General features: G+C 40.6%; 1 protein-coding gene across 1 annotated transcript in view; it reads left to right on the top strand.

The window, feature by feature from the left end:
* The window catches only part of LNX2 (ligand of numb-protein X 2), a 90,870-nt gene extending 66,817 nt beyond the window's left edge, over positions 1-24,053 (top strand). The window contains exons 4-11 of the mRNA XM_037058885.1: positions 4,285-4,532; positions 5,713-5,912; positions 6,654-7,022; positions 11,376-11,516; positions 14,943-15,120; positions 17,832-18,063; positions 19,788-19,946; positions 21,750-24,053. Coding sequence (XP_036914780.1) covers positions 4,285-4,532; positions 5,713-5,912; positions 6,654-7,022; positions 11,376-11,516; positions 14,943-15,120; positions 17,832-18,063; positions 19,788-19,946; positions 21,750-21,885 — 1,663 coding nt within the window. The 3' untranslated portion in view covers positions 21,886-24,053. The remainder of the gene's footprint in view (positions 1-4,284; positions 4,533-5,712; positions 5,913-6,653; positions 7,023-11,375; positions 11,517-14,942; positions 15,121-17,831; positions 18,064-19,787; positions 19,947-21,749) is intronic.
* Positions 24,054-26,332: the final 2,279 nt, after the last annotated feature.

Genomic DNA, 26,332 nt, shown 5'->3' with positions numbered 1-26,332 from the left:
GTTTAAGAAAATTTAAAAACACATCTGCAATAGACCTCCCTCCCTAAGAAGATATATGGCCTAGCCTGTGGCAGTTCATACTGTCTCCAGTGGCCCACCACCTCAGAGCTCCACTTCCATCTGCATTGCGTGAGCACAGGCCTACCCTGATCTGGTTAAATGTTGCCTGCATTTCTTCCCTGTTGTTTTTATTCATTGGTAATATGCTGTACATTAGCCTCCTGCTACACTGAGTTACCTGCTTGAATAATCCAAATTATATTCCCCAATGCCAATTGCAGTTTGTATTATTATTGTTAAATATTCCATTTAATGAGTTGCATGGGTTTTAGTTGTTTGTAATTTTGTTTTTTAAGTATATTTTATTGATTATGCTATTACAGTCTTCCCAATTTTCCCTCTTTTTCCCCTTTTCCCCCTTCACCCCCCGGCCCTCCAGCATCCCCTGCCCCTTAGTTCATGTCTGTGGGTTGTACACATAAGTTCTTTGGCTTCTCTGCTTTTTATACTATTTTTAACCTCCTCCTGTCTATTTTATGCCTATCACTTACGCTTCTTATTCCCTGTACCTTTCCCCCACTTTCTTCCCCTCCCCTTCCCCCACTGAAAACCCTCCATGTGATGTCTGTTTCTCTGATTCTGTTCCTGTTCTAGTCACTTAGTATTTGGTTTTTGTCTGTCTGTTTTTAGGTTCAGTTGATAGTTGTGAGTTTCTTGTCATTTTACTGTTCATATTTTTTATCTTCTTCAAAAGATAAATCCTTTTAACACTTCATATAATAAGGGCTTGATAATGATGAACTCCTTTAACTTGACCTTATATGAGAAGCACTTTATCTGCCTTTCCATTCTAAATGCTAGCTTTGCTGGATAGAGTCATCTTGGAGGTCCTTGCCTTTCATGACTTGAAATACTTCTTCCCAGCCCCTTCTTGCCTGTAAGCTTTCTTTTGAGAAATCAGCTCACAGTTTGATGGGAACTCCTTTGATCTCTTGCTGCTTCTAGGATTCTCTTTATCTTTAATCTTGGGTAACTTAGTGATGATGTGCCTTGGTGTGTTCCTCTTTGGGTCCAACTTCTTTGGGACTCTTTGGGCTTCATGAACTTCCTGGAAGTCTATTTCCTTTGCCAGATTGGGGAAGTTTTCCTTTATTGTTTGTTCAAATAAGTTTTCCATTTCTTGCTGTTGTTCTTCTCCTTCTGGCACCCCTATAATTCGGATATTGGAATGTTTAAAGTTGTCACAGAGGTTTCTAAGCTTCTCTTCATTTTTTTGAATTCTAGTGTCTTCATTGTGTTCCAGCTGAATGTTTATTTTTTCCTTTTGTTCCAAATTGTTGATTTGAGTCCCCATTTCCTTCCCTTCACTGTTGGTTCCCTGTACATTTTCCTTTATTTCACTTTGTATAGCCTTCATCTCTTTATTTTGTGACTGAGCTCAATCGGTTCTGTGAGCATCTTGATGACCAGGGTTTTGAACTCTCCATCAGATAGATTGGCTATCTCCTTGTGGGTTAGCTCTTTTTCTGGAGTTTTGCTCTGTTCTTTCATTTGGAGCCATATTTCTTTATCCCAACACACCTGTTAAGTTGTAAGGGGGTGGAGCCTTAGGTATTCACCAGGGCAGGACAACCCTCTTTGCTGCTGCGTTGTGGCACAGTCTGTAGGGGAGGGGGCAGAGGGGGAACAATGCGGCTCGCTTGCTGAGCTCTAGCCCCGCTTTCCAGCAAACCCTCCTGTGAGACTGGGAGTTTCCACCTTGGCAACCCCCACTGTAGTCCACAGTCAACTCGGAGTTTCAGTTTCCCATTCAGCCAGCCCCGCCCAAATGGTCTGCTGCCCTGCCCTGGGTTCTCTCAGCCAGCCCCTACCTGCGTATGCAGCCATCATTGCAATCTTCATTTTTAGAACATTTCCAGCATCCCCCAAAGAAACCTCATCCCTGATAGCAGCCTTTCCCCTGCACAGGTTTTGAATGGTCCTTCCCAATCTTCTTGTCCATTAAGCACTGTGATTCTTACTGTGTAGGTTTTGTAGATGCTTGTATTGCAGTAGCAGAAATGCTGGTATCATAGCTTGGGCTTTTGTCCTCATCACCAAAAGTGTATTTTCTAAGTTTTGTCCATGACCTTTTCATTGCTTAATCAAAGTAATGTTTTTGGTCCTTCTCTTGTTTGCTCCTTGTGTGCGTTATCAGTCACTTTTTCTTTGGTGGCACCCCTCTGTCCCATGATTGCTTTGAAGTGTTTTTCTTTTCATCTCCTCTTGTCTTGTTCTTCTATCTCAGTCTACTGAGCTGATCCATCTTACTGAAATACAGGTATTCCCAAAGGTTTTCTCTCTAATTTCCTCCAATGCTGGTTAAGATCATTCTTTCATATTTTTATATGATATCATTTTAAAGTATATTTATTTAGTTCCTATTAGCAATTTGCTGTCCCATTGCAAATTTAAGTATACCTGTTTCTTTACTTCTCTAACAACTTTAGGTTTTCTTTTTATATTTATTTTTGCATGTTTAACAACTATAAGTTAGGCTTTGTAATTTTTTAGTTTGTAGGATTTTTTTTATTAGTGAGGCTAATTCCCAGGTGTTCAGATTCTGTTTTTATATTTTCTGTTCCTAGTTCATGTTTTCCATTGAAGACTAGCTATTGCCCATGTATATATTTGTGTATGATATACCCATATAGTTGGGGAATTAAATCTTTATCTGTTTAGTCACAAATATTTTTTATGATCCAGTTTTTGCCTCAAATTTTGTATTGAGTAAAATATTTTCAAAATGCATTTCTTTCTTTTTTTTTTTACAATTTTAAGATTTTATTTTATTTATCTTTAGAGAGGAAGGGAAGGAGAGAAGGAGAGAAATATCAATGTATGGTTGCTTCTTAGGAGTCCCCTGCTGGGAACTGGCCTGCAACCCAGGCATGTGCCCTGACTGGGAATCGAACTACGATCGTGTGGTTCGCAGGCCCGCGCTCAATCCACTAAGCTACACCAGCCAGGGCTCAAAATGCATTTCTGATTAAATCTACTTACAAAAATAACTTTTTTGGTGATGCAGCTTTCCAAACTGTTCATCACATCCTTGTAGGAACACTCCCTGGAGCGCCGTACTGCACACAGTGAGCAAAGTCGGTCGTCCCCTTCTTGGCACGGGGGAGAGAAGATAAGCAGTGAGAGAAAGTTGAGTAAAGAAACTTCACGATGATCCATTTCATGAACTTGAAATCCAGAACTTAAATCTTCAGTTCATGAGGAAAAATGTATTCTTCTTATAGTTAAGGGATAGCTTTCAGTTTGAATTGAATTGAATTCCATACTCAATTTTTATCAAAATTCAACATTTTAAAAAATATTGCCAGATGTTAGATCTTCAGTGAATGAAGATCTACAATCCTAGACCTAAAACTGTTGCCTTTCTGTACCTTCTTGTCCCAGCATGAAAAGTACGTGGTGTCAGAGTCATGTTAGGCTGTGGGAATGCGTCTGGCTCCCCTTCGCTGATCCCCTTTCCTTCTCCCACCCTTCAGACTGGGCAGCCGCAGGTTGTCCAGTGAAAGGGTCAAATGGAAAAGACATTTCTAGTCTGTGTAGAATTTTATTTAAATGTTTAAACAAGCACCTATCTGCCCTTTTGTTTGCTTAAATAAGTAAAAACAAGTTAACAGTTCTTATTTCTTGGTGCTTATGTAAGTTTCCTAAGTACTTGGAATATATTTTTAACCTACATAGCATATCTGAATTCCACTATTGCAATTCTAATTTTATAAACTAGGAAATATATATATATATATATATTTTTTACTTCCTTCCATGTCTATAAAAAGTCATTTGGGCTTTTGCTGTGCTTTTCTGTGAGTGGTAAAGGTTCACATGCATTGCTATCCACTGGTGAGTAAATATGAAACATTGACCGTGGGAGTGTAGAGGTGTATTGGCCCTTAAAGTCTAAGCATTTAAAGGCTTGTTAAGGAAGAAGACTGCTGGTTTCCACCGCTGTGGTTAAGCCATTTAACCTGTAAAAAGGGTTGTAATCAGAATTTCAGAATAAGTCCTGCCGTATAGAGTCAACCATACTGTTTCTGATACTAGCATATACCTGAATACAATTTTTCACTAAAGTATTCTTTGAGATGTATGCCAAACCCTGTTTATGCCAATGCCTTGTCTTAAGTTGGCTGTGTGGAGTGGTAAGAATTTAGTTCAAGTGGCATTATGTACTGCTGTGCGTACCTCTTGGTGCTTGTGCATGGAAACCATCTGATGCTCTCTTCCTAGGTGTCGAGGAGCCTCTCATTGGAGAGTTGCCCTAGAGAGAAGAAAAACTAGTAAAACTCAGACAGAGACTGAGAATGAGAATGGAACCACTATACTAGATCTCCCAGGTACCCTGTCACCCGAAACAGACTGCTCAGGGACAGGCACAGTGCCCACCGAGCGGAACCTGACCTCGGCCTCTCTTCCTGCATGGACTGAGGAGCCGGGCCTGGACAACCCTGCCTTTGAGGAGAGCGCCGTTGCCGACAGTACGTGCCATTTACCTCTTTTATTTTTTGTGTTTTTCAAATCAGACATTTGCTTTTTTCCTTCTGTTCCCTATGATTTTTCCAACATGCATTTTTCCTCTTTAAAAAAGAACTTTATTGAGATATAATTCATGTACCACAAAAATCACCCTTTAAAAGTCTAACAATCGGCATTTGAGAAAAAGAAAATGGACCTTACCCTGGGAGAAGGTGCTCCTTCCCGCCCCTCTTCTGTTGTAGTCCATGAATGCACTAGACATTAGTATGCTTCATCTTGGCAGCTCGTGTGTTCAGAAGTTTGTCACTTCTTGATTAAGAAATCAATAACATCAAACATGACAAAAATAATACCTCAGACGAAGTGCTTGCTCTGTGTTGGGCTCGGTGCCAAGCACTTTATATAAATTAGGTGATTAAATCCTTGTAATAATATTATGAAACAAATAATGATTTGTTTTTTAATGGTGGGAAAACTGAGTCTTGAGAGATTAATTGGTCACGCTCATACTGCCTAGAAATGGCTAGGTGGGTACCTGTGTGTCTTCAAGGCCCCGCTGCGACGGCCGCCGTTCCCTGGTGGCGGCCACCAGTCTGGCTGCACAGCCCCCTGGGAACAAACAGGAAGCCTGTGGTCCTGCATCTTGGGTGTATCTCAGGAGTTGGCTTTTAAATTTGATTGTTTCTTACACAACTCCAGATATTACTGAGCATGTCCCATTTTCCCTGCTAGTGCTGTAATTCTTTTCCATCTCCTAAGGCTCAAGACCCACCTCTTCTTAGGGCTGACCTGTCGACTCTCATCCATGGCGATCACATACCGCAGAGTCAGTCTTGTCTTTATACTGCCTTGCATGGTTTACAGTTGTTTCATGGCTCAGACTTTCTCTTATCAGTTAGGACAAGATGACATTCACTTACTGTTTTTTTATCGGATCATTGTGTCTTCCCTAGTGATCTGTTACTAGTAGCTATTGGTTGGTTCTATACTGATCACCTTCACAAGAGGAAATGTCTAGGTGATCTTAACATAGATATTTTTGTCATTCTGTTTTTCTTATCCAGTGGTATTGTCAGTTGTTAATCATCTGTTAACAGAAGATGACTTATTTACCAGAACATCAAAATATAAAACATTTATTTTCTTTCCATCTATTTTTCTCTCTCATTTTTAACTTGGCAGCCACACAACAGCCACCTGGTTTGCCAGAAGGCGAAATCACCACGATTGAAATTCACCGTTCTAACCCTTATATTCAGTTAGGAATTAGCATTGTGGGTGGCAATGAAACACCACTGATTAACATTGTTATTCAGGAAGTCTATCGGGATGGGATAATTGCCAGAGATGGAAGACTCCTTGCTGGAGACCAGATTCTTCAGGTACCAATTTTAATCCTGTTAATTTGCACCTTTTTGTTCTTATTCATAAGTTTATTTTTTTCACATACTTTTTTTTATTTTAAAGATTGTGTTTGTTTATTTACTTATTTATTTATTTATTTATAGAAAGGATAAGGGAGAGAAACATCAGTGTTGTGGTTTCCTCTCGTGTGTCCCCTACTGAGGACTTGGCCTGCAACCCAGGCATGTGCCCTGGCTGGGAATCGAACTCGTGACCCTTTGGTTCACAGGCCAGCACTCAATCCACTGAGCCACACCAGCCAGGGAATATTTCCTAAATTTAAAACTTGGAAAATTGTGATACTGGGAAACCTGAATTATATAAAGATAAGTTTTGCGGTTTTTATATGGAAAGCAGGTTGGGATTTTGTCATGTGTCCTGTGTCCCCATATACAGGAGTGCATTTGTTCGTCCTGCCCAACCTCAGTCCCCCCTGTGTGACACACTGCGCACCTGGGGAAGCACACTCAAACAAGTTGCATGGCAGAACCAAGGATGCCAACTCAGTACTGTCGTTAACCCGTGATCCTAACTGTTATTCTGTACTTAATGCTAATCATTGTAAGTTAGATTTAGGATGTTTTTAGAGTAGAGTTCCTTGTAAATAATGACTGTATAACATGTCACAATGTTAGTTTCTTTGGGAAATGTTATTTCTGCAGACCGGGGAAAAAAGATCGCCATATTTGGGTCACAATTTTTCTTTTCTTGTTTGTTAGGTCAACAACTATGACATTAGCAATGTGTCCCACAATTACGCCAGGGCTGTCCTCTCGCAGCCCTGCAGCACCCTGCAGCTCACTGTGCTTCGAGAGAGACGCTTTGGTAACCGAGCACATAACCATTCTGATGGGAACTCTCCACGAGAAGAGCTTTTCCACGTGGTCCTTCATAAACGGGACTCCGGCGAGCAGCTGGGCATCAAACTCGTACGAAGGACAGATGAGCCAGGAGTTTTTATTCTTGACCTGTTGGAAGGGGGCCTTGCTGCCCAGGATGGGAGGCTCAGCAGCAACGATCGCGTGCTTGCCATCAACGGGCATGATCTGAAGCACGGGACTCCTGAGCTGGCCGCGCAGATCATTCAGGTAAACGTGAGACCTGCTTTCCAGGTGCTTGGCCTTCACCGCCATATATCAATGATTGCTTCGTTGGCCAATAACATAAGAATCTAGGGCGTATTTTATATTTCACTGGACAAACCAAGCATGGCCATCTAAATTCTTCACAGTCCACAGTAGTGTAACTTCACTGTCGATAGGATCTTTTCTAAATACGGTGTTCCCTGAACTTCGGGGCTGGTTATTCACAAAGTGCCTGAAGTTTCACATGCGTTTTTCATCTGCTCTCTTGGCTCCATCATGACAGACGGTGTTGCCCACATTTAACAGGTGAGGAAAGAGAGGCTCAAAGGAGCTTTGATTACTAAGGTTCTAACTTATCTTGTCTCTTAATTTTCCTTCTTCACTTCAGGATCCATAAAAATAGAGAGAAAGTCGTTTTTTATTAAGACTAACTCATCTCTATAATGCCTTTTTTTATTTTAAGGAATTTAAAGCATTTCAAACACATTATAGCATTTCTCCTCATTGTATCCCTGTGGGGAAAGTAAGGATAGTTATTATTATAGAAAAAATACGTTGTTATAAGAACATGGAAATAGATAAATTAGAAACCATCCAGAGAGGATTTCAGGTTCTATAACCTGCCATCTGTAGGCAGAATTCAGCCCCATCTGGATTCCGCCTGCAGAGACCAAGGTGGAACAAAAATGTCTTTTTTTTAAAGCACAACAAAACACTGCAGAGGAAATCAAGCATTAGTTTATTTGAGCATCAGGAATTAAGTAGGCTGATAGTCACTAAAAATGTGCATACTACATAGAATCAAATGACAATGAAAATTTAAGACTATAAGGAAACCCAAGTCTCAATCCTCTTTAACTTGCTCTTTTTTTTAACTTTTAGGTTTGATGTAGTCTTACAGAAACACACACAGAGTCATATTGTATTGAGAGGCGATTCATTTATTGGTCTTAGTTCATAGACTTGAGATTTTAAGAAATTGTATGCCTTGAAATTTCTTGAAATCGGAGGCGGCATTGGATACCTTCGTCTGTGGATACCCTCCAGCTGCTGTCCAGTGAAGACACTTCCACCATGGAAGGGTCAGGGTTGTGAAAAAGAAGAAAGTTAATCCAGTTATGGGACTTATTAAAGGAAACGGGCGTGCTGAGTTGGCTTTATAAAGTGAGAAGTCAGCTCAGTAAGATAGAAAGAAATAGATTGACTTTATGTATTTCAGGCAGCGTTAAAATACTCTAATTCCTAAATAGATGGTCCTCATTAAATTTCTGTCCAAAACATGAAAAATATAGAGGCACAGGTAGAAACTACATTAAAAAATTTCATGATAACATATTGTATATTTGTATGTTTATAATCCAAATACTTAAATAGTTGCATCATGTCTCCCAAACTGTAGAAAACTAAAATTGCTCAATTTCACTTTCTTTGTAGGGAAAAAATGTTTTAATGTTTTGGGGACTATAAAAATATGTACTCCATGTCTCAAAAAGAGAATCATAAAGACAAAATACAGAAAATAGAGAAGGATATTAAAATCACATTCAGTATAAACACCCCAAGATGTCAACATCAATGTTTTGGAGAACATTACAAACCCTTTTTGTGTATATGTCCACAGGTAAATAGGTACATGTTTTCACAAATACTTAACACATGCACCTATATTGTAACTTCTGAGTTCCAACTTTTTTAAAAGATATTTATTTATTTATTTGTTTTTAGAGAGAGGGCAGGGGAGGGAGAAAGAGAGAAACATCAATGTGTGGTTGCCTCTGAGAAGTCCCCCACTGGGGACCTGGCCTGCACCCCAGGCATGTGCCCTGACTGGGAATCGAACCGCGATTGTCTGGTTTGCAGCCCACACTCAATTCACTGAGTTACACCAGCCAGGGCTTCAGCTTTTTCTTTATGTCAACAGTATGTTGTGGACTTATCATGACACTAAGTGTAGATTTACATCATGGTTTTTAATAGCTGTGTAATTGGCATGTTGTGTTCTATAACTTACATTTTGTTTTCAAGTTTAAGACATTTTGCTTAACTTCCCTTCAGAAATATCATACCAATTTATACTCCCAGCAACAAGGCATGCTACTGATTTATGAATTATGGGTGTTGTCATTTAGACATCCTGCATTTTAAAAAATCTTGCCTTCAACCCGGCTCTTGCTGTGTTTGAATCCCTGGAGTATTAGATGTACAGCCTATTTAAATTTAGTTTATCTTTCACCGCCTGGCTCAGTTCACTTAGCATAATGCTCTCCACTCCTATCCATGCTGTTGCAAAGAGTAAGAGCTCCTTCTTGCTCTCTGCTGTGTAGAATTCCACTGCGTGAATGTACCATAGGTTTTTGATCCACTCATTTACTGATGGGCACTTAGGTGATCTCACCTATAAGTGGAACCTAATCAACAAAACAAATAAGCAAGCAAAATAGAACCAAGAGACATTGAAATTAAGAACAAACTGACAGTCACCAGAGGGGAGGTGGGAGAGGGTAGTGGGGTAGTAACCAGAGGGAAGTGGGAAGGGTTTTCAGGAACACATATAAAGGACCCATGGACCAAGCCAAAGGGGGGGCAGGGTCGAGGGTGGGAGGTGGAGATCGCTGGATTGCGGGGAGTATGGGGGCAGGAATTGGAGACAACTATACTTGAACAATTAAAGAAATACAGATTAAAAATAATAATAATAAAGGTAGTTTAAATGCAAATGTTTGTTCAACATTTGAAGCCTAAATGCCCACTTCCGTGATGTGCAAAGAATTTTGTCTTTTAAGCAGTCTAGGAAAATCAGTGATTTATTTTCGTTTAACGTTTGTGTAAACGGGTTTTCCACTGAAGTTGAACTACTGATTATAAAGTATTTGGTAATTACGAGGTATTAAGCTCAATGAAAATAATCCTATTCATTGAAATGGGGTCAGACGGGGAGCACCACTGCCCATTGTGTGGTCCAAATAATCTGAACTGTAAATAGCAGGGTTCTGACTATTCTGTGATTTATCCTTTAGATCCAGTCCCTACGCTCTGCTTTGGATGTCTGGCTATGCTGCCGTTCAGTTATTCTAAAGAAGTTGTCTGAAACTATTTAGTTTAATAAAATGCTTGAATAGGAAAGTGATTTTCAGTGGGACCCTAAAGTTGCTTATCATTTATTTTCCAGTGTAAGAACTAAAAATAGAGTAATTTCTTAACCTTACTGACTATAGTTATGGGAGAGTTCCCCTCTTTCTGCCATAATTCCTCAAAGGTAGGCTGTTATATTTTTCCATAGGAATAATAATAATAATATTGGGAATTGTGGTCATGATCAAGAAACAGCATTAAATAAATTAGGCCTGTACATTAAATGCAAAGATAACATAATTTTAAATAAATATTAATTAACATTTAAAAATATACTAGATATGAATCTGTGTTTAAAATGTAAATATATAGATAATGGACCTCTAAATTTAAAGTAATAGTCATGAACCTCTAAAGTAATCTACGGTGATACTTAAGGACATATGGGGGTCTGTGTCACGTGTAATACAGTGTGTATATGTGTGATAAGACATATATAACTTGTCATATAGGATTTCTATAATCCTTCTTTTCAGGACTGTTTAAGCCACAGGTGGCAAACACAAGGCCTGGGGGCCAAATCCAGCCCTCCACCTTGTTTTATCCCGCCCAGCACCTTCTTTCTACCTGGCAGCAGCGCCGAACTCCTTGCCCCTAGTTAAGGAGTGGTTACGTTTATACAGTCCTGAAATTACATTCAGCCCTTTGGAGGCAACCACGAGGCTGATGTGGCCCCTGTAAAAATGAGTTGGACAACCCTGGTCTAAGCTGATGCCCTGTTTTGACTCAGATCTATCACAAGCAGAAACAAAGTTGTGTGTTATTTTGCTGATTATTACTTCCAAAGTAGCCACCATGACATTGATTTCAAAAGTTACAAGGAATTTTAATCAAGTTTCAAATCAGTTCTTCCTTTCTACGTTCTTTCCTTTGCCATCTCCCTCTCAATGCCAAGGCCGATACTGAAAGGGAAATATTTTTTAAAAATCAAGAAAACAAGGGGAGATGAGAACACAAGCAGTTTTACTGCTCTGCTTGGTTATTTTGGAGGTGGGGTTGGGGGGCCATGTCTAAGAGCTTTATGTGTGTGATAGTGAACTGCAGAAGTTTTCACATATTAACCCATTAGACAAACCCTCTTCCTCCCCACCACCAGGTACTTGCAGTCACTACCCAGCCGAGGCTCTGCTATAATGATAGTGCATTGGAAATTATACTGCCTATAATTTTTACAATGAGAAGTGTCACTAATGACCGGTGGTAATGTCTGTGTGTTTTCTCCAGGCTAGTGGGGAGAGGGTGAATCTAACGATTGCTAGACCAGGGAAAGCCCAGCCGGGTAACGCTGTCCGAGAAGCAGGAGTTCCAAGCGGCAGCCAGCACCACGCACAGGCGCTGTATTACAGCAGACCCAGCTCACATAAGGTGAGGTGTTCTGTGTGTGTGTTGTAATTTATCTGCCTTCAAAGGATCATTGTTGCAAGCTGGTAAAATTTAAATGAGGGCCATTGCTCTGTTGGAGAAGGTGAGCATGAGTGTTGAGGATGTGAAATGTGGATGTTTGCTGCCTTGGAGAGTAATTGTATTGTTTCAGGTCCTCAGACAGTGGGGACGGGTTCTTAGTGAAGAGGATCCCTCTGCCAGGTGATTGACGAGAAGTGTTTGATCTTCCAGAAGAAATTTTCTGTGTGTTTAGTCCTGCTTCAGAGTGGGCTTTGTCTGGGGTTGCTCATTTAATGTAGCAGTTATCTGATTGAAAAAGCAAAATGAAGACAGTGATGGACAGGTCTATACCTAGCAATTGAACAGGCTGCCTACAACAGAATTAGATATGTGATTATTAAACCTAAAAATCATACATTTTGATAGGTACCAGTATAGTACATTTCTTTTTATATTATAGCTTATATGGGAATTATTTAAAATTCCCATATGTTGAGCATTTTTACAGCTATAATATTCACTGGTGTTATATTCCTAAGACATGTTTATCTGTACTGAGAATTTCGATACTGTAACTTTAGTTGCAGAAATCAAAAAAGGGTGGTACTTTACTGCATTTTTGATATTGTGGTCTTCATTTGATCCTTCACTTAAACTCAGTTTCTGGTACGCCAGGATTTTTTCAACCATTTGAAAAATGGTTGAATTTCCATTTGAGGATATTCACCCAACCATTTGAACATAGAAGCTAAATGTGAGCTTCCAAAGAAAGTGACTTTCCTTAAGTAAAATTAAATTGTGTTGCCAAACAAAAACTTATCCATTAGTCTGCTTAAAAACCATAGAAATTCCCTATGTGCCAAAATGGCTTTTTAATGTTAAGTTCAGTTTTTGAGAAAGTAATTACCTGTGCAATGTCACAGGCACCCTAGGAAAGCATTCTTTAAAGACGGGAGTATTTGAGGGCCGTCGGGTTTATCTGGTTTTCTGAGCTTCAGTACAGACTTGTCACTCACTGGCCTTTGGTTTAGTTAATACTTAACGTGAAAGTACAACCACAGACTTCGTTCTCATTTCTGAACAAAGACCAAAATGTATGAAGGAAACCTATACTTTTGCATTCCTAATGGAGACTATGAGGAAGGAGTTAGTGTTTTGAATAGAGATTGTTGATGGGACTTGTTTCAGGCAGCTTCTCCTTGCTTTATAAGATACATATTCCAAAGAATGATGGTATAAGCCATAAGTTGATTATTGAATCTTTTCTGTCATTGAACTCTGCAATAATTTGAGATATAGATGTCTGACATAGTTTTAAGGCATAAGACAATTTTAAAAACTCTACTTAGTCATTTCAACATTCATATAGATAACTGCTCACTTCATTTTGTGTGGGGTACATATGTTTTTCTCTTTTAACTCTGCTAATTCTTACTCTCATTAATTTTATGTGATGGTGTTTTAAACAGCAGTGCTGAATTTATTCTTAGTCTAGGTATTCTGCAAACCTAGTTAGGTAAAACAGCCACATGAAAATACTTTAAGTGTTAATTTAGCTATTTACTCTCCCACTTGTTATGTAAAATCCTGATTTGGAAAAATAAAAGTCTCTTAGGGAAGCAAACATAAAGTTCACCAAAACAACCTGTTGACGTGACTATAATCATTAAGAATAAAATATGCCTCCGTCTGCTGCTAAGCTTAGCTGCCGGGACAGACATTCGTATGGTGCTGAATCCTGAGGCGGTTCCTTGAAGCTCACTGGGTGTGATCACTGGGTGTGATCACTGAAGTTAGGGTTGGTTCTGAGGAAAACGATGCATTCGTGTCAGCTCTCAGGAGTAAAACCACGACCCTTAAATGGCGAAGCACCTGAGAGTGGAAATGCTTCAGCAAATGCACTCAAGGCTGAGTTCACATGACTTGTCTTCATAATGAAACAGTTGTGCCCAATTTTGGAGCATACTAACAGATTTGATACTTCAATATAGGAGACCACCTAAGACATTTACAAGTGTTCTACTAGGTCATAACATTCTCCAGGAATGCTGTGCTGTGTACGCAGACAGTTCACTTGATAAAATTTCAGGACTGCAGGGATTCAGGACCAGTGGGGGGCATTCCAAGACCTGGGAAACAGAACTGTGCACGTCAACTCTGACTTTGTGTTGCTAGAGGAAATGTTACAATTCTGTAAATATCATTCATATTATTTCCACTGTTAGCACTGTTAATAACATTAATATAATTATTTCATTATCTCTAACATTCTCTTATAGTTGGTAAGTGTTAGAAATCTTTTGAGACCTTACCTTGCACTGTTAACATTTAGCGGGATAGCGCTTGTGTGGTTTGGATGTATATAAACAGTAGACATACATAGTGCATCGTACTACATGAACATGTACAAACCCTATATTAATATATATATATTTTTTGAAACTCACATCAGTTCAAATTCTAGTGCAGTCACTTGTATGACTTGGGGCAACTTCCATGATCTTTCTAAGGTGATTTCCGTGTCTATACAGGGGGACAGTGGGAGAAGGAAGTGAAATGATGCCGGTAGAGCCATTAGCTTTGCTCACAGTAAATCCTCAGTAAAAGTTAGCTATTGTTATTTTAATATTAATATTGCATATGTATTCCTTGTTTTGTATTGGATTCTAATTCAGAAATCAGAGGGATGTATTAGTCTTTTCTTCCAGGAGTGTCACAGTAATAAGGAGCAATAACAAATGTCACTAAAAATAGCTTTACATTAAGGATGTAGTTTGTTGGGAATTTATTTCCCTGTCAAAACTTCTTTAAAAATTCAGTTATTTCATATCCTTTTAGCTTTTCATGAAGGTTTTGAAGGTGGATTTGCATCCGCTTCATGACAGATTATTCTGATAATCCTCATCAGTAAGAATCAGAAGATAATCTGTAGCTTGTTTCTGCAGTTGGCAAAAATATTTTACTTTTGTACTCATCTGTCAAATTTTCTTTCAAAGAATATGGGAGAAAGATGGAAGAAAATTTAATTAGCTCATCTTTAGAATTTTAAAACTCAAATGCATTACTTTTATAGAATTGACCGTATGTTGGAGTTTAGGTAGCTGTACAAATGATGTGCCTGTTTTACTTTGACCTCCACATGTCAACAGTCCTGAGTTGCTTCAGTGTCACAAATACTCGTAGGAAAATATGCTAGTCCTGAGTTTGACATGGTGACCCGCAGTGATCGTTGTAGTGTCTGTACTTAGGAGGAATTGTGTGGTACTTTCAGTTCTATAGTAAGTGATAAATAAAGTGACTTGCAGTTGCCACACAATTTTTTCCTTCGTTTAAACTGTCCTAAAGCTTTGCTGTATATTATTTATTCCAGTGAATATATTCAATGAATTTTTTTCTCTCACGAATTAGGATCTTACCCAGTGTGTTATGTGCCAAGAAAAACACATCACTGTAAAGAAGGAGCCGCACGAGTCCCTTGGGATGACCGTTGCTGGGGGCAGAGGCAGTAAGAGCGGCGAGCTGCCCATCTTTGTGACCAGCGTGCCGCCTCACGGCTGCCTCGCGCGCGACGGCAGGATCAAGAGAGGTAAGAGAGGCCCTTCACCAACTGCACCACATCTTCTCCGAGTTCAACTTTGTACGTATGGACATGACTTTTTTTCCTGTCAAATGTCCTTTGCGTATGCAGACAAAAAGCCTCTTTATAAGGTTAGAAAAATGCCTAATGCTGAAAGTTAGCGTTTTCTAACAATTATTCAAAGTATTGGATTGTTTTACATTGGAAAAGACTCAAGAGATGTCTGTTTCCCAGGTTGTGGCAGCCTAGGACCATGTCCAAAATACAAACGTGACTCAAAATAAAGTGGGAGGGGCTCAGAGAGGAAGTGGGGCAGAGCACAAACTTTAAAAGGTAGTGGGGCTCTGGCTGGTGTGGCTCAGTGCATTGAGTGCCAGCCTGCGGACCAGAGGCTCACTGGGTCGCTTCCTTTTGGGGCGCATGTTTGGGTTGCAGGTTGGCTCCCTAGTGGGGATGCAGGAGAGGCAACCACACATTAGTGTTTCTCTCCCTCTCTTTCTCCTCCCATTACCCTCTCTCTAAAAATAAATAACTCGGATCTTTAAAAAATAAAATTAAAAAAAATAAAAGGTAGCGGGTTTAGGGATTAGCGGTGCATTTACAAGTTCACGCTGTGCTTCAATACTATATAATTTGTGTAGTGGGGGTGGGAGTGGTAAAGACAGCATTCCTCATACACTTGGTTTGTTCATATAGAGAGGCAATCTTAGAAGCTATTTTTCGAAGAGCGAGGTTGGATTCCTGTCTCACAACACGTGTAAGAATTAACTGACAATGGGTCTCAGACCTAAATGTAAGATCTACAATGTTCAGAGAAAAACATAAGTGTAAATATTCACATCCTTGGGTTAGGGAATGGTTTTCTTAGACTTGACACCAAAAACACAAGCAGCAACAGAACAGATAAACTGGACTCCATCAGAATTACAAATTTGATGAAAGACACATACCACCAAGAAAGTAGAAGGAATGGGAGAAGATATTTGTTAATCATGGGTCTGATGAAGGACGTGTATCACGAGTACATGGAGAACTCTTACGTCTCAGTAAGTAAAAAGGTAAACGGCCCAATTGAAAAATGGGCAAAGGATCCGAATAGGCATTTCTCCAAAGGAGATACACAAATGGCCAATGAGCATAGGAAAAGAAACTCATGGTCACTGGTTATTAGGGAAATGCATATCCAAACCACTTCACACCCGCAAGGATGAATATAATAAAAAAGGCAGGCAGTAACAAATATCAGCAAGGATGCAGAAAAATAGGAACCTTCATACATTGCCAGCAGGAATGTAAAATGGTACGCTTGTTTTGGAAAACAATTTAACAATTCCTCAAAAAGTGAAACATAGTGTTACCGTGTGATCTAATAGTTCTGTTCCTGAAGTAATGAAAATGTGGTGGCATATAAACTTGTATGTGAACTTTCACAGCAGTGTTTTCCATAGTAGCCAAAAAATGGAAACAACCCAGATGTCTAGCTAGTGAATGGATTAATACAGTGTGGTAATATGATGGGATATTATTTGGCTGTAAAAAGGAATGAAGTATTGACACAGGCTACAATCTAGGTGGGCCTTGAAAACATTATGCCTATGAAAAAAAGCCAGTCAGTCATGAAAGACGGTGTGTTGGCTCCGTTTATGTGAAGGTCCTAGAACGGGCAGGTGTATATAGAGAGAACATAAGAGTAGTGATTATTCAGGGCTGGTAGAAGGGAAGTGACTGCTGATTGGTGCATGTTTTCTGGGGTTCATCTTAAAATGATGTGCAGTGGTTGTACAACTCTGTGACTATACTAAAAACCACAAAACTGTAACTTTGAATGAATTGAATGTTATATGAATAATATCTTAATAAGGCTGCTATTTTTTAAAGTCATTTGTCCAATAATAGAATTGGGAGCAATTTTATTTCCTTCTTTTTATTTACTATGTTTTCTAAATTTTCTGCAATGAGCATATGCTATACTTCAACAATCTGAAAAATAAATGATGTTTCAGGAGAGGAGGCTTTTCGGGACTCTGTGGGTACAAAGCATGCCTCCCAGAGGGGGAGTCCTTACCCCCCAACCTTTTATTTAGTCCTCACTGCCTTTTTGTTATATTACCTGACAGAGGAACAAACACTTTTTTCTTTCTCAAGCAAGACAAGATGTTCAGACCACAAGTTTCCTTTCTTTGTTTAGGCCCAAGGACATCCTCTCTTTACATATTGTGGCATGTTTGCACTGAGTGAACTGTGTTGGGCTGTCTCTATGTAAACAGAGACTAAGACTATATAAATATAACCTAAAAGAGAATATAAATACTCATTTCTAAATGCAAAGTATCAGATAATTTCTGAGTTGGGAAGAACAGCAGAAATCACAGAATCTAAGAGAAGAGAAATGCCCGGGCCAGGGTCTGTGCCCAGCTAACCCAGGGACGTGCCAGGGCTCAGGGTGTGGACTTCCAAGTGAGTCGTGGTGCCTTGAGCCACACTTCTTTCTATATGGTATGACATTATTTTAAATTTTTAAATTGCTGTGGAGTGTTTTTTATGAATTGGATTTTTTTCAGAATTATAAAAACCACAGAGAAGTAGAAAATGGTCCTTTACCTTATCTCATTTGAGACACTGAATCCAGCTTTTGTTGATTAGTTTACCAGTAGGAGAATTTGCAGGAAGAGAATCACTTGGTAGCTCAGTGCATTTCTTTTGTCTCGTCCTTTCAACAGGTGATGTATTACTGAATATCAATGGCATCGATCTGACCAGTTTAAGTCACAGTGAGGCTGTTGCTATGCTGAAAGCCAGTGCTGCATCCCCCACTGTTGCCCTTAAAGCGCTTGAGGTGCAAGTTGTTGAGGAGGCCACGCAGGCCACGGACGAGCCACCAAGCACGTTCAGTGAAAACGAGTATGATGCCAGCTGGTCCCCATCCTGGGTCATGTGGCTTGGGCTTCCGAGGTACTGACAGCTTTTCTGTTGTGTTACGAAATAACCATAATGACAACCTCTATTAGTGTGGAACCCAGTAAATTCACTCACTCAGGGGGGAAAGAAGGCTTTGGTTAGGAAAAAGTAGTGACATCAAACAAGTTACAAAAGAGAATGGTAATTTTTCTTAAGTGCTTATATTTAAAAGATAAATTTAATAATAAGAACTAAGCTAAAAGACATAACTGTTTATAAAAATGTATAAAGCCATTTGTCCAATTTCTGTTAAGGCTGGTAAGTGGGCAGCCACGAGATGGACACTCCACCTCCTGCTCAGGAAAGCTGCCCTTGTCAGCGTTCGCTCTGACCCACGCTTGCCCTCCCATGCGGGGTCGCAGTGTGGGGTCAGAGCACAGGGCCTGTCCCATCCCAGAAGTCTTTCTAAAAGCCCTGTGTTCCTAATCCTTTTGGCTCACCTAAAATAGCAGGGTATAAACTCAGTTTTTATTGGACATAAGAATCTTAAGCCCAGTCATTGGTGTTCGAGAGTAGCTGCTGCTGACCACAGGTGTGACTGACCAGCCAAGGCCCTGGGAGCACCGTGTGTGGTCACGAAAGCCCCTCGAGCCTCCGGGGCTTGCTGCATAGTTTAGTATGGAGGTAGGAAGACTGCATGTCACCATCTTGGTTTCCAGATCAGCTTAGATTCTCAGCATATGAAAGAATCCTAAACCTGAATGATGATGAAACATTTTGACTCTTAACAAAGTATGAAAATTACTCATTTAAAATAAAAATAAAGAATAAAAATGTGCCAGTTTCTGGGCTATCTAGCTTTATTTGGAATAAATTTGGAATAACTAGAATTTGTATAGTGCTCTATGGTTTATAAAGCACTTTCACAGAAGGAACAACAAAGAAGCAAGGATATTATTGGATTATTTCATAATATTGGATTATCCAATTGGATTATTAGATTATTTGTTCATAATCTAACTTGCTGACTTGTCTTCTTGGTTAAAAAAAAACCAAAGAGGCCTAAAATTATAGTAGAATTCATGTCTCAGGGACCTGTGGGGACCTTGTATGTGGACCTTGTGGGGATTTTTTTTATGACAAGATGTTTTAACTACTTCGTATCTGTTTATTCTGTGCAACAAAACTGAAATAGATTTTTTGTTACTATTTCCTGGATTGATTTTCCTATTTTGTCAGTTAGAGTCACACTTAAAATGAAAGCATTTTAAGTGAAGGAGGAAAATTTCCACAACTTTTAATTCTTTGTGTAGATTAAAAAGAGGCATCTTACATTTGGGGGGATTTGCTCCGCTGCTCATTTCTTTCATCCGAGCATTAACGTCAGCGGGGCTGGACCCTGCACAGCGCCTTTCAGTAGAGGCAGATTTTGAAGATACAAATGGGCATTAGATCAGAGGACCTGTTGGCAGTAGAGGCTCAGACCCATCTCACACAAATTTCTGAGGTGTAACTCATGACCCAGTTTATTTAAACCCACTGTGTGTGTGTGTGTGTGTGTGTGTGTGTGTTCACTTGGGAAGAGAAGACTGAAAAAAGTGGAAGAAATTCCCGTCTACCTGGGACTGCATCTGGGTTGGAAAGTGGGTGGGCAAAACGATGCCTTCAGAAGGAAATGAAGCAGCCCTTCCCCGTTTCTACCGGTGGTGGTATGACACGGTGGGGGGGCTCTAACAAACCAGGGTGAATTATTTCCCAATGTTTGTGTTCGGTTGCAGTTCCCTTCACAGCTGCCATGATATCGTTTTACGACGGAGCAACTTGGGAAGTTGGGGCTTCAGCATTGTTGGTGGATACGAAGAGAACCACACCAATCAGCCTTTCTTCATTAAAACCATTGTCTTGGGGACGCCTGCTTATTATGATGGACGATTAAAGTGAGTCTTGTTGTGTCGCTGACGTGATGATAGACACGGCCCAGACCAGGGGCCAGCTCCAAATGCAGCTGTCTGTCCCTGCACTTCGAGTTTTACTGGAACGTGGCCACGCTCACTCATTACATGTTGTCTGAGGCTGCTCCTGGGCCGCAGTGAGACCATGTGATTGCAAAGCCTAAAACGTATGTTTGCTGCCTGGCCCTCTGCAGAAAAAACCTTCCAGCTCGGATGCAGACTGGAGCACTGCCTAAGCCGTCTGGCCACCCGTAGCTCCATGTTCTGCTCATCTCGTGGTGCGGCTGCGTCAGAGTCGCTGCCCCTCACACATTGTGGTGCAACGAGTGTGGAGCAGCCTTGCCCCGCAGCCCACTCAGGACCGGTCCTGTCACTAGACGACGGCTCTGCTTTGTCTTTCCCCACAGCGCTTAGGTCTGCCTAACACTGTGTTTATGCAAGCTCCACTCAGCCAAGGGGAGGGGATTTTGTTACATTTATTGTTACATCCCTGGCAGCCAGAATAGGGCCTTGTGTATGTGCTAGAGTCTCAATAGGTGTTTTTCTTTTTTTAAAATCCTCACCTGAGGATATGCTTTATTAAGTTGAGAGAGAGAGAGAGAGAGAAACATCGATTCACAAACATCAGTTGCCTCTCGTGCACCCCCCCGAAGGGTATTGGAACCGCAGCCTTTTGGTATATGGGATGAAGCTCCAATCAACTGAGCCACCCAGCCGGGGCTCAATAAATATTTGATGAACAAATGCTTGATAGTTGGCAGTGTGCCTGGCGCAGAACCAGTGCTTGTGATTGATTGTATGTATCTCTGCATCCCCTTAACCCTCCAAGGTGTTTTTAAACAGTGTTGTTTCGTTCTGGTTTATAAATATGGTAACTAAGGCTTAGGAGCGTTAAGAAACTTGCCCACAGTCAAATGGCTGAACGTGGGTGACCGCAGTTCAAACCCAGGACTGCCTGGCCCCGGGGCCCTTCCCGTTAACCCCTCTGCCTGTTGTCACCCTGGGCAGAGAGGACACGCTCAGCCTCTGTGTGGCCGCTTTTCTTTTCAAAGCTCAGGTGCTGGGAGAAGAGTGGGGTGTTGTATCAAGAGAGGAAGTGGGTGGTTGCAAGTTTTCAGTGCCTAGTTTTTGGTGAAAGAGCCAGTCGTGAAAAAGTAAATGGTGATAACCAAATGCTGTACAACTGGAGAATTTACAGTATTTGCTAACAAGTGACATCAAAATAATATTGTGAAAAGTCTATCAGAGTTGGTGTGCTCCAGATCAGTCCTTTATCAAATTATTTTATAAAATGGAAAAAGCATTATTTTATGAGGAAAGAGGAGGAGAAAATGAATTAACCATTGTCTTAGCTAAATTAACCAGCTTGGGTCTTGGTTAATTAGTTTGTAATTTGCATTCCACCTACTTCCAAAGGGAAATTGAGATAGCTAACAATAAAATAGCATATTCACATTACAAACTAAAAATAAAGCATCATAAAAGATTTATTCACCTAGTTATAGTTTGTTTATTCTTATATGAAAGTTACCTTCTTGCCCTTGAAATCGCCCGCCAATTACAGCAGGGGGTGGGGCAGGGCTGTCCGTGATTGGCCCTGGAACACCGCCTCGGGCGGAAAAGATCACTCCAGACTTGTCTCAGAGTAGACAATACAGCTTAGTCACTGACAGTTTCATCGTTAAGTGAAGCTGGGATTTTCAACTAAACAAATCTGGGTAATGGTTTTAATACTACGAAAATCATGACAGTCTGTTTCTTTTTCTGTTTCTGTCTGTCCTTTTCTAGGTGCGGAGATATGATCGTGGCCGTGAATGGCCTGTCAACTGTGGGCATGAGCCATTCTGCACTAGTTCCCATGTTGAAGGAGCAGAGGAACAAAGTCACTCTGACCGTTATTTGCTGGCCTGGCAGCCTGGTGTAGATTTTGAAATCAATTCTGAGTTAAACGTCTTTCTTTTCATAGGTTTCAGAAAGGAAACTCTTTAGTTTTATTGTGTTTCTAGTTGTTCAGAGCCGCTGACACAGCTGGTATTTACAGGGCCCATAACCACTAACATTGTCCTTCTGTTGTTATTTAAGTGGTTTTCCTCAAGTGAGCCACATTTCTTTCAGCTTGGAAACAGTCTTCCACTAATCCTGTGAGTTCGTATTTTCAAAATGTGACCAATGATGATGAAGTCTGCCCAAACTGTGATCCGGCCGGCTAGATTAGAGGACTTTTGGTGACTCTTTATTTTCACTGACTGAGTCACGCAAGGAGTTACCGGTGCCCGAGGCCAGTGTTGGTGGAGAGACTGGCAGTAGCATTTGCTCTCGCTGGTGCACCAGTGCTGCGGATGGGTACATCCTAAGTGCAGGTGGTAACTGTCTCCCATTGTTCGTAGGTGCCAACATTTCACAGCTTCAGGCTGCTTGTCAAGTGATCTTTCCACTTTATTTCTTCAGTCTCTCAGTGTTCATAGATGTTGAAAATATAAGTTTAACACCACAAAAGAGATTTATAAAAAATAACATACCATTATTAGAATAGTAGAGAATGAAAGATAACTACCCAGCAAGGGGAATTTGGGAGATAATTATAGTTTACTGCTGGAGATGGTTAAAAGCTGCATTTACTTGAACAGTCCAAAAGCATTAAAGATCCCCTTCCAAAGGAATGTTTTATATAGGAAAGGTTTGAAGCAGTTTTTGCTGAGAATAATTTTCTAGAGTTTGTATTATCCTTGTATCAGCAAACTTAGCTGGAAATGTTTCGGTGATTTATGCAATTAAATTAGATGATAAAACTAAAAGCATATTGCTCTTCAGTACATATATATCACAGCTAAGTAGGAGAAGCTAGACCTTTTTTTATCTTATTCTGGTTAGATTCCTGAGTGTTTTAGAAACTCTCATTTTCCCCATTATTTCTTTACTTATGAACTTAATTATTTTAAGAAAAAGTGAAAAGCTCTGTGTTTTTTTAAATTTGAAATGGTAGGTTTTAGATGTGAATATCTTTCAATCAGTTTTTGGTCATTAGGCTATTTCATTTTTGAGATGTTTTTGAAAACTGTGACCAGCCCATTTTGTTTGTCCTTTATTCAGTATGGTTGTCCTTTGAACACATAAAAGAGTGAATAAGAGGAAAATATTCCTACCGTATTAATATTATGCATACTTGAAAAAAGTTTCATTAGAAACTGAGTTCAGAATCTGAGCTAATTTACAAGTGACCTCTGTCACACATGGCATCATGGTTGATGGTCAGAGAACGAGTTTCCGAACACCGCAGTGTGTGGTGCAGCGCGGCGACTTCGTTTCAAGCTCAGCAGCTGCGTTTGAAAACCCCAGCCTCAGCTGGGGCTCATTGTATTCTAGCATGTCGCCGATTATTCCAGTTAGTTTTATAATGATTTTTTAAAATATATCTCTTTTGAATAACTAAGAGATGTTGTTGGCAATAATTGTTGCCAGCTTGTTCCACCCCTTAGCCACACTGTAGCCTACAGATGACCAAGGCAGTGGAATGCCCCGTGCAGTACATTACTGTCGCATCGTGATTGGCTTTGGAAGCAATGTGATGTTGAAGTGTTTCGTTACCCTAATTGACACCAAACAAGTTTTTTTCCTGCTCTCCAAGTAGAATTTTGTAACCCACTTTGCTATTTTTTAAACATTTTGTAAGAATGTGTCATTCCTTGGGGAGTAGTCATCCATCAACAAATATCCAAACTGCTACTTTGTTATATATAGCATACTTTTATTGAATCCAATGATATAATAAGTATTTTGAAAGAAGAAACTTTTTTCAATATTATTCAGTATTTTTATCATGGAAATCTTGAAATCAGCTTAAGCTAATTTGGTTTTATTACAAAAGACTATATAGCTTTTGGTCAGAATATTTGGTGATGGAAACATGTCCATAATTTATTGTTACTGTTGAAACATTTGAATTTGAATTTTGTCATTTGAAGCTTAAGTAGTTAAATATTTCAATTTGTTCTGTGCCTTCAGTTTAAATTATTTCAGGATTTTTTCAGATAAGTTTAAATAGTGGTGTGATCATCTTTCTTGATGGAAATAAAAGTCATTGTTTCCATAATAGCAACATTGTACTTTTTCTTGAACAGCAGATGTTGACTCAGTGTGTGTTGCTTGTTTTTGTTCGTGGCTCCACTGTCATCATTACAATACCCCCAGCTTGAAACCTCAGGGTCACAAGTCCACCTTCTAGTCCTCATTCCCGGAGGCAGAGTACACGTGACCCCTGCTGACTCTTGCACATTGCGCCTGTGCAGAGCCTCTAGGTGTGCGGCAACCACATACCTACCTGAAATGCGACTCATACTTAGGTTGAAATAAAAATACCTTGGATATATTGAATTATACAACCTATATTATTAAAGTTAATTTCACCCATCTGTTTTTACTGTTTAAAATGTGGTTACCAGGAGACTGAGGGACACGTGCGGCTCGCCCAGCCTTTCTCTCACAAGGCAGCGTGCTCTCCTCACCCTTTCCCGGGCACCACACTCACCAGCCAGGTGGTCCTGACGTGGCTCTTCCTCTGGAACTTTGATCATTCCCTTCATTAAGAAATTATTTAATTAAAAGAAAGTTGTCCCTGGCTTTTTAGTAAATTGTGTTCAAAGCAAGACCACTGTGTCTGACTCCTAGTCTGGTTCCGGACAACTGTGCAGTCCCATCGAGCCCCGGCCCCCCAGCCCACGCCCGCACGCTGCCCCCATACACACGCTTACAGAGTTCCCTCTGCCACTTCCCACAGTGCCCGCCCTCTGTGCCTCTCACACGGCCCGCATTTGGAGGTGTAGCCTGAACATGGGCCCGTCTTGGCTCGGTCTTACCGCCACTTCCACTTTCAAGAGAATTATTATCCTTGTGATGGAACCTCAGCCAGCCTTCATAGTTGTGAGAGAAACCAGAATCACCTTCTGGAGGGCAGGCCCCTTGTAGTACAGGCTACCCTTGCTAGATGAGTGTCCTAGGAGCGTATCTGTATCAGTGCACCAGCTGGCATTGTTGTGAGCGGCTGTGTTTGTCTTCAGTGAATTTTTTTTCTTTCAACACATTTGCCCATTTCGTGATGGGTGATTTCCAAGCACTGAGTGAGTGAATGTTCAGCAGTTTTTGACCAAAAACAGCATGACCCCATGCCCCACCTTTTCTATTCACCCAATCTTGCCTTGAGCAACTTTTTTTTGTTTCCCCAGATGAACAAAAGTCCTCAAGGGAAATGTTTTGTTTTATGGAATAGGTGAAATAAAAAACAGCCAAAGCACTAAAAGACATCAAAATAGATGAATTCGAAGACTGCTTTGAGCACTGGGGAAAAACATCTCTATAGGCGTATTGCATCAAATGGAGAGCACTCTGAAGGTGACTGAAGTTCAAACATGTAAGAATAAGTACACAATTTTTTACAAATACATTTCATTTTAGGGGGCTTCCCTTCATATGTATTATGGCTCTGACACCTACCTAATGACTATCACTGTATTAGCAGTTTTGGATACCACTGAAGCCCGAAGTCTGTAGCTCCCTCAGTTCACAGTCTGAATATCCTATTTCTTTAAGGTCCCTCATCTTAGTTCCCCAACTAACACTGTGTCCTCAAACATTGGCTGACGTTCTCTCCCATTTTCCAATCTAAACTCTTATCAGAGTAACTTTTCTAAGCGCTAACTGAGCATCACTCTCATCATATCCTTGCACTATTTAAAATTTGTCAGAGGTTCTCCGCTGTGCAAGAGGAGGTCAGAGGACTTGGGGTGGCATAAAAGGCACCTGGCGTGACCCCTGCCTGTTCTTTAACTGTACCTCCCACCCTCCTGTGTCCGCAGGGCTGACTTGGCTCAGGCAGTGGGAAATCTTTACTAACCTCTCAGGGCAAGCATTTTTTTTTCTCTTAAAAGGTTTTATTAAACCTCTAAGAGAAAAAAAGGTTTAATAAAACCTTTTTAAGGTTTACAAAACATCCATGTTTTTTACTCATGGATGTGCACCAGGAGGAAGAAAACAGACTTGTCAAGTGGGTGATTGATGGCCACTCTCAGCAGTGTTTAAAAGACATTAAATATCAGAGGGTCTGTACCTTCTGAAGAGCCCGAGGCATTTCAGAGGAAGAGTCTAGGCCAGCATCCGTGTCCAGTGCCAGGGTCCCACCCAGGACACCACATTACACCTGGTTGTCCTGCCTCCCTGGGCTCCCCTTGGCTGTGCCATTTGGTCGGACTCCCCGTGTGGGTGCAGATCTCCGAGGCAGCGCCGGTCAGAGACAGAAGGCCCTCTGCCGGGATTTGTCTGCTGGTTCTTCTCGTGCTTGGACTGTGGTTCCTGGCTCAGGGAAGGAAGGTGGCGGTGAA

Source organism: Sturnira hondurensis, unplaced genomic scaffold (genome assembly GCF_014824575.4).
Source record: "Sturnira hondurensis isolate 20B ecotype Veracruz unplaced genomic scaffold, ASM1482457v3 Scaffold0010428, whole genome shotgun sequence".
Lineage (NCBI taxonomy): Eukaryota > Metazoa > Chordata > Mammalia > Chiroptera > Phyllostomidae > Sturnira > Sturnira hondurensis.
Note: the sequence above shows the minus strand (reverse complement) of the source record. Positions and strands in the feature narration are given on the sequence as shown.